Genomic DNA, 13,165 nt, shown 5'->3' with positions numbered 1-13,165 from the left:
TTTGTACCTTAATTGGGGTTTTGACAAAAGAACGACACTTGTGGAAATTAGACTATGGGCTATTAATGGGCTTTATATTTGTTTAACTAAATGAAAGTTTGTTAATGTTAATATAAAGATTTACAATTGGGCGTCCCTATAAATTACCATATACACTCAATCGGACACGATGGGCGGGGTATTTATATGTACGAATAATCGTTCATTTAACCGGACACGGGAATGGATTAATAGCCACTAGAATAATTAAAACAGGGGTGAAATTACATTCAAGGGTAATTGGTGTAATTGCTAACAAAGTAGTAAAACCTTGGTTTACACGCAGTCGATAACCTGGTGTATTCATTAAACAAAGTATTAAAACCTTGTTACAATTCGAATCCCCAATTAGTTGGAATATTTAACTTCGGGTATAAGGATAATTTGACGAGGACACTCGCACTTTATATTTATGACTGATGGACTGTTATGGACAAAAACCAGACGGACATATTAAATAATCCAGGACAAAGGACAATTAACCCATGGGCATAAAACTAAAATTAATACGCCGAACATCATGATTATAGAAGTTTAAATAAGCATAATCCCTTTTATTTCATATTTAATTGCACTTTTAATTTTCGCACTTTAATTTCTGTCATTTTAATTATCGTCATTTACTTTACTCTTTAAATTAAGTTTTTAGTTATTTTTAATATTTTGCATTAGCTTTTAATTGTGACTTTAAAATATAAAATCGACAAACCGGTCATTAAACGGTAAAACCCCCCTTTTTATATTTATATTTATATATTGTTATATAAAAATAAAGTGTTTCATAAGCCCGTCTCCCTGTGGAACGAACCGGACTTACTAAAAACTATACTACTTCGCGACTAGGTACACTGCCTATTGTGTTGTAGCAAGGTTTTGGTATATCCATTTTGTAAATATTTAATTAAAACTTGTTAAATTTTGTAGCATTCCGTATTAAAAATATACACTATTTTGTAACCCCGTGCTACGACATCAAGTTTTTGGCGCCGCTGCCGGGGATCGAACCCGGGTCACCCGCGTGACAGGCGGGAATACTTACCACGCTACTACATTTGAACCGGCTCTGGAGGTCATGCGACTCGCATGACCCTTAGCCTGAACCCCATGCGAGTCGCATGAGGGGTCTGACAGGGCCACATACAACCCTACTTTCGCATTAAATACGGTATTTTATTTATTATTATTAATATAAACCCTAATTAGTTTATTAATTTAATATTAATTAGTTTTAATTCTTAATTAATTTGTATTTTACTTTTAATTAGTTTTATTAATATATAAATTAATATCTTTAATAAATAATAATATAAAAATAATATTTTTTTTTTATAAAAATTATTCTTTTTCTCAACTTTTTATATATTTTTATATTTTGTATCTTTTAGTCGTTTAGCGTAATATTTGTATTTTGTCGTTCGTACTTAGTTTTAAATATAGATTTTGCCGTAGTTTATTTTTATATTTCTAGATTTTTAGGTTTGCCGTAAAATCCCTTAAGTACTTATTCCTTAGACTAAGATTTAGGTGCTTTAGAATTTTGCGACGCCATTTTTCGTACGACTTTCTTACTTTTATTTTTCGACGTCTATTTTTCTACCTTTTTATTTTTCGACACTTTTCGACGCGCAATCTATTTCTTTCTATTTTCTCGACACTCTAGTTTTTAGGACCTAGAATTTTCTCTATTTCTTATCTAATATCTCAAACAGAAAGAAAAATTATTTAAGCGGTTAAATTAATGGACGTTGACATTTTTCTGGTTCGTAGTAATAGTTGGATTTGTTAGTGGCTAGTTGTGGGCTTCCGATTTAAAGGGTCCTGGCTACCTGCTGCATCTTTTGGCTATTCGAAACGTGGGCAAAAATCAGAAAAGTCTATTAATTGGACAACTTATATAAGTTTTTCTATTTTTATAACTAATAGGATCATTTGTGAATGTAGCTAGAATTTGGCCGTCGCAATAAAATGGAAAATTTTGAAAACAAGGCCTTGGAAACTCTTTTTGAACTCCAAAATCAATTAAATCAATACTCTCAACCGAGTGTTGATGACAATTCGTTCAGTCAATCTTGGATCACAAATGACGAAACAATAACTGGTTGTGAAATCTGTGGAGATTATCACTCAACATGGGAATGTTATTATTACGTTCCTATGGAAAATTACGTACCCACAGAACCTGAATGGAACGATTATGAAGAACGCAATTCAAACTGGGATTATTCCCAAGAATATATCCAAACTCAACAACCAGAAGACGAGGAAAATTACGTGTCCGAAAATTCTTTAGACAATATGAAAATCAAACTCGAAGAACTTGATGCTCAAAAGGAACAAATGAGAGAGTTTGTAAACCGGCAAGCTGAAACTCTATCAGATTACACACCTGTTGATCTGAGGAGTCGTGTGCAAGAAAATCTCAAATCATCGAATTTTGATGAATTCGGGAGCTCCGAAATCACCAACTATCCCGATGATACTTTTTATTCAGTCTTACCAAATTCACAACATATCGACACATTAGCCTCTACCGACGAAATAATCAATCCATCAATGGAGGATGAAGAAGAAGAAAGGGTGACAAATTGGTACTCTTGGGAAAACGATAACGTTGAAAATTTTACCCCCGAGGCCAAACCGAACTTTACCATCCCACAACTTTCCAACCCAATATTCTCAATAGACGAGTCATCTACTGAAGATGAACTACGAGCTGTAATAGATAATGACACCTCGAATTTCACCCAATTGGGTAATAGAGGTGAAAACTTTAATCCCGAGAATAAACGGAAGGACACTTTTGGAATTGACCACCCTATAGATATAAGTATGTCGGTGTATATCGATCCATTTGACCAAGAACCAGAAAAGAGACATATCCATTTACTAAAAGCTACACTTAAAAAAAAATTAAGTAGTGACGATCGGGTGAGTCTAAACTTTAAACCCATTGATATATTATACACCACCCGAGATGCAAATAACTGGCTCACTATTTTAATTCGTGGAACTTATTCCACCGATTTCACATGTCGTCAGCTAAGTGTGGGGAAGTCTAACCCCACTTAACATTAAATTAGGGGTTCGGGTTAGTGCATAACTCGTTAATAAACATGCATAATAAATTAGGGTAAAAGATGCATTTTCAAAGATTAGCAAACAGTTCAGAAAAGCAACCATTTTTGAAGAAAAACATGTGTGATAATACAAGAAGGAATGAACGATGAGGCGCGCCATCTATCATTCGTCGAGCTTTGTAAGTACAAACTAGGTATTCTTAATCACTTTTCTACACTAATCACCCTCATGAATTTATAATTAGAGTCTGATTTCATGCAAATGAGGGCATTGCATGATCTCAAGTGTGGGGAAGGGTTATAAATTCTCTTGGGTTTATACTTGGTTTATTTGCCGAAATTTTGTGAAAATTTGAAAAAAATTCAATTAAATGAACTCAAAATCATGTTTATACATATTTATGAACGATGAAAACTAGGTGTTAATACCGAAATTATCGTTACCTCGAAAAGGACATAAATTGAGAAACAACCCAAAACGCTTGAATTCATTTAAAATGGAATAAAGGAGAATAAAAAGGCAAAGAAAGAAACTAAGTGTGGGGAGAATGTACCAAGTTATTCAATTAAAAAAAAACTATCTATCACATGTTTGTACAAAGTTATTGCAGGTGTTTTTGTTTTGAACTAAATTAACTATTTTACCCGATGAAAAAAAAGAATAGATGGATCTACACGATGAATCAATTCCATCATTAAAAGAAAGTAAAGTCTTCCGAAAAAGACACGTGCTTCTTGATTTAGGTCATGAAGTTGTCGTTCAGACCAGCTGTAGGTTGACGAAAAATCTAGAAAAGTCATCTCTAAAATCAGCTGGAAATCCACGGACCTCAGCATCAAACAGGGTCGCCAAGTGGTCAGATTTATCCTAACCATGAGAAGGATTTATCTCGTACAATGGGGAGGCACCGTGCAAATTAGCTTGATAAGACTAATGAATCAGATCCCCAGAAAGGATAATCTCCTTAAAGATTAAAAATCAGCTTTTAAGCCTGATATTACTCAATCCTTGAGATTGACCTTAAAGATTGAGAATTCAAACTCATGGAATTCAATGATATCTAAACTCGAGCTTGAACGAGAAAATATTTTGATCAAAAATACAAACCGATTTGTTTTCTGAAAATCCATTTTCAATGCGTTCATTACCATTGAACGTAAAATCTTAGGAATTCACCTGGAATTCATTAGGTCACCTGAACCAAATCGGGTGTCAACCGTAAGAACGGTGGTTGCATAGCATGGTCGGAGACAGGACCTTGTGCCAGACCGAAAAATTAAAGGATGATCTTTACTATTGCTCCTACCAAGGATAGTTCTAGCATCCGACACGTTAATTAGACCATGAACAAATGCATGTCATTAGACATTGCCGTAACAGTTTCTTGTTCATCGATTTCCTTTACAACCGGACGGTAGTTTACCGAAAGGTAATATACGGAACAAGTAAACTGGATGTGTGCTTCCGATACCGGGATAGCAGTGGATTACACGAACCTAAAAGTTTTAAGCCAAAATATTGATCCACAAATATATTTTGCAACACCGATGATAGATCAAATCAGAAAACTTGTCTAGAGTAAAATCTAGCTTGAATTTTTAAAAGATCAAATGTTTTCATAAAGATCCAATTTCCTTAAGGATCTACATTTTTATAGTCATGTGGGACTGTAAACCACCTTTTAAATGTGCACTTTGCTTTGAAAACCGAAAGTAAATCGGCTATTTGATTGTAAGTGTCGTTGACCTAAACCCAAGGCAACTGTGGATGACACACCCACCTTTAACCATGGTTCTATCATTACTATCATTGTTTATACCGCTCTATCAAAATCACTGATGTACAAAGTGTGAAGAATAAAGAAGTGATTCGTGTGATGTATTATATTATTTCAAGACTGTATTGCTTGAGGACAAGCAACGTTCAAGTGTGGGGATATTTGATAGTGCTCTAAATGAACATATATTTAGTATCAATATCCTTCCGAAATGACAAGATTTTAGTTGTAATTGTTCCATATTCAAGTAATATTCGTTTATATTAAATAAGTGCGAAGACAAAAGGCGAAAACGACGAATTGAAGACAAAAAGGTCCAAAATGCTCAAATATACAAGATACAATTAAAAAGGTTCAAATTATTGATGAAGAACGTCTAAAAATGACAAGAGTACAAGTTGCGGAACGCAAAGTACACGATATAAAATAGTACGAAAGGACGTTCGAAAATCCGGAACCGGGACCCGAGCCAAGAAGAAACGCCCGACGCAATGGACCAAAAATATCTAGTCTACTATGCACATAAATATAATATAATATATAAATAATTATTAAAATTATTTATATTTTATATATATTTAATAAATATGTCGACGAACAAGAAGACAAAAGATATGTGAGCTGTCCAGCGTGGCTATGCGAGTCGCATGGCAAATAGGCATAAACCCATGCGAGTCGCATGAGGATCAGAATCAGCTCACATTCTATAAATTGCCAGTTTTTCGTTCGTTTTTAACACCACACACACAAATACATAATAATACTCTGTAAGAATAATGTAATAAATAAATATATAATATATATATTTGTATAGATTAGTGTTATATTAGATTAGTTCGGGTTATGTAAAGGTTATTTTACGGGTTTTTGAAGTCGAAATTCTGTCCGTGTAACACTACGCGATAAATAATCAATGTAAGCTATGTTCTTCTTTTTAAATTAATGTCTCGTACTTAAGTTATTATTATGCTTATTTGAGCCAAAGTAATCATGATGTTGGACTAAATATTAAAGACGGGGTTATTGGGCTTTGTACCTTAATTGGGGTTTTGACAAAAGAACGACACTTGTGGAAATTAGACTATGGGCTATTAATGGGCTTTATATTTGTTTAACTAAATGAAAGTTTGTTAATGTTAATATAAAGATTTACAATTGGGCGTCCCTATAAATTACCATATACACTCAATCGGACACGATGGGCGGGGTATTTATATGTACGAATAATCGTTCATTTAACCGGACACGGGAATGGATTAATAGCCACTAGAATAATTAAAACAGGGGTGAAATTACATTCAAGGGTAATTGGTGTAATTGCTAACAAAGTAGTAAAACCTTGGTTTACACGCAGTCGATAACCTGGTGTATTCATTAAACAAAGTATTAAAACCTTGTTACAATTCGAATCCCCAATTAGTTGGAATATTTAACTTCGGGTATAAGGATAATTTGACGAGGACACTCGCACTTTATATTTATGACTGATGGACTGTTATGGACAAAAACCAGACGGACATATTAAATAATCCAGGACAAAGGACAATTAACCCATGGGCATAAAACTAAAATTAATACGCCGAACATCATGATTATGGAAGTTTAAATAAGCATAATCCCTTTTATTTCATATTTAATTGCACTTTTAATTTTCGCACTTTAATTTCTGTCATTTTAATTATCGTCATTTACTTTACTCTTTAAATTAAGTTTTTAGTTATTTTTAATATTTTGCATTAGCTTTTAATTGTGACTTTAAAATATAAAATCGACAAACCGGTCATTAAACGGTAAAACCCCCCTTTTTATATTTATATTTATATATTGTTATATAAAAATAAAGTGTTTCATAAGCCCGTCTCCCTGTGGAACGAACCGGACTTACTAAAAACTATACTACTTCGCGACTAGGTACACTGCCTATTGTGTTGTAGCAAGGTTTTGGTATATCCATTTTGTAAATATTTAATTAAAACTTGTTAAATTTTGTAGCATTCCGTATTAAAAATATACACTATTTTGTAACCCCGTGCTACGACATCAGCCTCCAATGTCCTTTATCCCCATAATGGAAGCATATTGCTTCTTCAGGAGACTTGGTTTGCGGGATCTTTGATGTAGAAGAGTTAGCAATGCCCTTAGATTTAGGTTTGAAGTTGGACGTGCCAACCTTACCCTTGCCCTTGTTCTTGCCCTTTGCTTTGTTTTTCTTCTTCTTGATCCCACTTTCACGAATGGCTAGGAAGGTAGTTACGGGTTTATCTTTGGCCATATTAGCCTCAGCGGTTTTCAACATGCCATGGAGCTCCATGATTGTTTTCTCCATATTGTTCATATTATAGTTCATAATGAATCCTTCATATGCACTAGTCAGCGAGTTCAGGATAAAATCCGTTGCAAGCTCTTGACTTATGGAAAAACCAAGGCGCTCCAGCCGGTCTATGTACCCTTTCATTTGTAGTTCATGGACACTAACGCTACTTCCCGTTGCCATTTTGCAAGATACGAGAGCTTTCACGGTGTCAAACCTTTCTTGCTTTGCTTGTTGTTGGAACATGTCCTTTAGTTGGTTAAGCATGTCGTACGACCCTAAGCTCTCCATGCCCTTTTGGAGCTCTGGAGACATGGTCGCCAACATCAAGCATGCTACCTAATTAGACTCGAAAAGCAGTTTTTCAAACTCGTCCCTAGCCGCTTGAGTAGCTCTCGATCCGGGTTCTGCCGGTAAGGGTTCCTCAATTGCCCCGATCTTTTCTTCCATCCTAAGAGCAATTCTTAGATTGCGAAGCCAGTCCATGTAGTTCAAGCCCGTAAGCTTGTCCTTTGCGAGGAGCCCTTTAAGGCATAAATTAGTGATTGATGACGGAGTAGGATTTGTGTTTGTTGCAGACATCTATCATATTTTTAAAGTAAGTTGTATTAGTTAGTTTGATATGTTTAATCCTTGTTAAGATAATTACCCAAGTGTGTTCAATATTCAAACAATTATAATTAACAAGGTTAAGATCCATATTTCACTTATGGTAACGACGGGTTTACCGCGGATCGTCAATCATAAGCTATTTAGGTAGGTAACTATATTACCAATTTCATCCATTATGAAATTCTTAGGTTCTGCAGGAATTAGTGATAATCAATTATTTCACTTGGCATGTTTAATCCCTTCTACGCTAATCCTTCCTCGTGGCGGGTTTGCCGCGAACCACGATTTCAGATTGTAAACCGTCCGTGATAGATACACGTGAAATCCGGCCCAAGACTCTCGGGTATCGCAAAATTCACCTCACCCTTCCCAACACCCAATTAAAGTCCGGCCCAAGACTCTCAGGTATCGCGAACTCTAACAGGTAGAAGATTCGGATGTGTGTACAACTCATGAGTAGCGTAAAGTTTACATTTAAAATGGGGTTTTGTTTTCTTTTAGCAAAAGTAGTTTATTCCATTTCAAAACATTTGCTAATTATGTATTGCGTATTGCGTTTGTTAAACTAATTTTAACCAAATCATTTTAAGTGATTATTGTCTTTTTGTTTCTATACTAATTTTCTAGCTAGCATGGCATAGACAAATAAGAACACAATAATAATCATGACACGCAATTATCGGTAGTATGCCTCGAGTCCTATGCGTTTTTCCGGTGAGCCAACACACGAAAAAACTTGGTCAACTAGGGACATAACCTTGTGTGAGAATTGGCTCCTACTAAAACCGCCATCTCCATTAAATGCTCGGACGGGCCGCCTTGTGAACATCATTTTCGTGATTCCAATCTTGGTTGCATTATTTTACAAAATAACTATTCTATTTTCTATACTACTACAAATACAATATGAAAAAGAAATACGACATGCAAGTCGTTTAATAATTATTACATTCATCCCGAATAAATAAGAAATACGACATGCAAGTCGTTTAATAAATTATTACATTCATCCCGAATAAATAATAAATTAAATCACACAACCAAACATTCACACAAGGGTCTTATAGAGGCAAATACTACCGATTTCATACAACAATCATATACATTACAAATGGAGTGTCAAACATCCATTTTATGAAACATGTTTCGATAAGAATTGATTTAAACAACACTTAATGTCACATAGCAAATATCAATCCTTGTTTACATAACTTATGTATGAAAACCCACTTCATATTTTGTAAGTATGGTTTTCATGCCAAAACCATCTAAACAAACATATTAAGTGAATTAAAACATGTTGGAGATTTATCCACTTTAACAAAGCATAAAGTTTAAAATTAACAATTTTAATTTTCTCATTTCATGTAAAACATGAATATAATTTATGTACTTTATTTTTCTAAACTTTGAATCACTTTTAGTCAACATTCAAGTTACCTTATAAAATTTTCGGATTTTGGCAGATTCATACATGCAACTTCAGATGGTCATATCTTACTCATTTCTAGTCCGTTTTCGATGATTTTTTTTTCAAATTTAAGTTCTTTCAGTTAGCTTTCAAATGCAATTGGTCTCATACAATAATATTGACTTTAATGCTCCGAAACAGTCCATCAAAGACGGACTGTCCAAGCTGGAAAAAAAAATTCTTAAATGAAAAAAATGAGTTTAACCCATTTTACATTTTGCCAAAATCCAAGATTCAAATTAGTATTTAGGAAACATAAAACATAAATCATGATACTTGTTTTGAATGTTTGTTATGCATGATCATCTCCAAGAATCATGCACAACGCATCCATCAAAATTAAATATCATGAGAAAAGTTTGCTAAAACTTGTACAAGATGGCTCGGATACCACTGTTGGAGTATGATACAAATTCAAAGTGAGCGGAAGCATTTTTAAAACTTTACAAAATCATACTCTTCCACGGATCATTGTACAAAACTTTGGCAAACAAAACAAATTAACGAAATCGAACAAGAGAAGATTAGAATACAACCTTTGTAGCCTTTTGAAGATCGAATTTGAAAACTCAAAGAAGAGTTCCTCTAAACGGTAGACACCCAAAGTTCCAACCTTGCTTCAATCTATACCTTCTACTTAACGGATATTTTCTTCTTCGTTATTTTCACCAAAAACCGAACCCAATTATAGATTCCAAGTATTTTTGGTTACTTGAAAATAATAAAGAAAAATAGCATTTTTGTATGTGTGTTTTTGTATCTTTTTCATAACTTTTCCAATACCAAGGCTTGGTATTATATATTACATAATTGATACAATTAATACATCTAGTACAAATGTAATAAATAAAAATATGGAAAGATTTGCAAAATCAAATCTTTATATAAAATAAGATTTACAAAATCAAATCATATTTTATAAATCAAATCAAATCTTATATCTTATATAAAATATGATTTGCAAAATCAAATCAAATCTCTACATATTTAGATTTGTAAGTATATGTATACACATAGAAAAAACTTACTTAATTTATTAAACCATTAACTAATGATTAATAAATTAATTTCCGATTAGAAGGTATATCAAACAATTTACGATTGGTCTTTGTGTGTGACCGAATAGGATAAATAGACTTTTATTATTTAATGTCATGGGCATATCTTCAGAATATATGTACCACGGTCAAACCACGGTCGAACCGTAGCCAACCCGAGAACATATTTCCAACACTGGCAACATCTTATCATTACACCATATTTTCCCCAGGAAGAACACTTATCGATCTCCACCTTGCGACCAATGATCCACTCCGCAAGTTTAACTTTGGATATTTCTTCTTTGTCAATGATCAAAACAGTTCTCTCCATGCCATCGCTGTTGTCCTCATTCAATTGAAGTTGAATGTGGTTGTTAACCTCCTTCCTTTAGTGGTTATCATTCCGTTTATTCGAAAACATATAGTTATTTCTCTCCGCTTGCTCTTGTTGATGATTGTATCTTCTAGCATTATTAACCGGGCCTGCCTCTTTATCAAACTTAGCGAATCCCATTCTTAACCTTTTCCCCAAGAGAAACCTCCCATTCATATAAGTAATAGCATCCGATGCTTGTTCAAAATTAGCAAACTTTATGAAGGCATAATTACGCCCGTTCCTCCACGCAATATTTTGAATCCATCCGAATCTCCTAAAAGCATTGCTAATCACCATGGGAGTTGTAGCCCTAGAGATATTTCCCACGAAAACAGTCGTGATCTTCTTACGTTGTCGTTGACCATCTGATTCCTTCACGTTATTTGCCCCAATATTGGCTTGCTTGCCCGGAGATTGAACACCGTTGGTACGTTGACAATTTGGACTGTTACCCATGACGGCATCGGCATATGAATGTGTTAAAGATGGTGATTGTGGAACTTGGTTTGGAAGTGGATTTTGGTGAACATTGTTAGGAATGGAAGGGTAAATGGAAGTTGAGTTTTGAGTGTTTTGTGTTTGTTGTTGGGGTTGTACGGAGAGAGAATTCAGCATCCTCACCTTAGTATAAACGCAATTGATTGGCCATCAAAAGCTGATCTTCTAGCTACAACTCAGCCACTTTAAAAAACTTGAAACTGATACGTAATCCTTTTTTTGTTTTTGTTTTGTTATGCTACTGCTATCCTACATTTAATAGACTAAGCTCTCATATATATTAATATCTCAAACAGTCAATAATTTGAGACAAAACAAGAATAATAAAACAGAGTAATATTCATGTTTGGGTTTCACTTAAGTTTATATCAGATGCCACAAATGTGAAACTTTAAGAAACCAAATAACCGCATTGATCAAAAATCAGATTTTGGGTAATACCAATTTAACATACATATTTAGAAAACATACTTGTACTCATTTCAATAATTCTTTCTAAGTATTTTTTTTTCTTTTTTTTTCGCAGAGAAAATCTCTTTAACGGCAACTACATGAGTACCCACTAACGAGTAAAACCCTTGTCTGGCGAGCCCGAGCGACGAGACCCGTAACCAGGTGAATAATACACCTTTGAATTATAATTCAATTATCAAAAAACATAAAATTAACAAAAAACATAAAGTGACTGTATACAATTCTAAGTAATTTTTTTTAAGGAATTCTAAGTAATTGGGCCGAACATCTGTGACAACATTGGCAGATCCCAATAAGATGTACTATCACTACAACCATGAAGAATATTCTCCCAATATTCATTCACTCCATTCATGGCATATAATGATGCAGATATTTGTCTTTCTACTTTCATCCTTTCAAAATCATTTGTGCTTGCATCATCATGATCACCTTTTTTTGTAATTGTTCCCAAGTCAAAACCATCAAATTCAGCCCCAATATTCATTGGCAAAGGCGCAGACTGTAGCTCAAAACAAGAACCACCACTTGTAACACCAATCTGAACATTTCCAATACAATTAGTCAAATCTGGCTTATAACCATCAGTAAACACCTCAAATCCTTGATGCCCAGATGAAAAAGTTTCAATCTTTGCATTGTTGTCTTGTACCGTACAATCCACTGATGCACATTTGGGGACGTCCGTGGAGCGTGTTTGAGTGTTGATGGTGTTGTTGCTGGTTTTGGTGATGGAATTTTGTCTAATAATACATTTTTTGTGGTTAAGTAAGTTTCTTATCTTGAGAGAAAGTGCAGAATTGATGGGTACATGATGTATAAAATTGGTTCGGGCATTGGCTCCGCGGAGTAAGTAGGCGGCCTCATCATAGGCCCTAGCAGCTTCCTCTGCAGTGTCAAATGTCCCGAGCCACATCCTTATCTTTTGACTAGATTTTTTGATTTCTGCCACCCATTTACCCGACGGGCGTTGCCTAACTCCAACAAATTTGCTTCTATTTGAATTTCGACCGTTTGTTTTGGTATATAGGGCTTTTCTTGACAATGAGGACGACGGAGGAGAAAAAACATTATCATTTTGAAAGTTCAGCTCCATTTTTTCCTTCTTTATTTTTGGGTTTGTGTAATTAAGAAAGTTTATTTGGGAAGGTTTGACTTAATGTGAGGGAAATACAGGGAGTTTAAATAGGGGATTTAAGTTTGTTTTATTGTATTTGGAACCTTATGAAGGTTTGAATTGTTTTTTGGAGTGGTTGACTGATGTTACTACGTTTATGAATTATATGAGTGGGTACCATGTCATTAACATAATGTATGATTGGTACATGTCTACTTATATTATTATATGATGATCAAACTTTCTAAGACAACTTAAAGATTTAACATGTACTTGTTAGCATTTTGTGTGCGTTATGTTAGCATAATCAGTTAATTTCAATTATTCTTAGGTTCAAAAAATGTTTGTTTCTAATATAGTAATATGGTCGTG

The 13,165-nt window shown here is 34.2% G+C and overlaps 1 protein-coding gene across 1 annotated transcript; it reads right to left on the bottom strand.

The window, feature by feature from the left end:
• Window positions 1-11,923: 11,923 nt before the first annotated feature.
• LOC139868137 (ethylene-responsive transcription factor ERN1-like) lies at window positions 11,924-12,772 on the bottom strand. Its single transcript, XM_071856471.1, has one exon. The coding sequence runs from the start codon at window positions 12,770-12,772 to the stop codon at window positions 11,924-11,926; it is 849 nt and encodes a 282-aa protein (XP_071712572.1).
• Between the last annotated feature and the right edge of the window lie 393 nt (window positions 12,773-13,165).

This window comes from Rutidosis leptorrhynchoides, chromosome 1 (genome assembly GCF_046630445.1).
Source record: "Rutidosis leptorrhynchoides isolate AG116_Rl617_1_P2 chromosome 1, CSIRO_AGI_Rlap_v1, whole genome shotgun sequence".
NCBI classification, from domain to species: Eukaryota; Viridiplantae; Streptophyta; class Magnoliopsida; order Asterales; family Asteraceae; genus Rutidosis; species Rutidosis leptorrhynchoides.
This window is presented reverse-complemented; position numbering and strand designations above follow the sequence as displayed.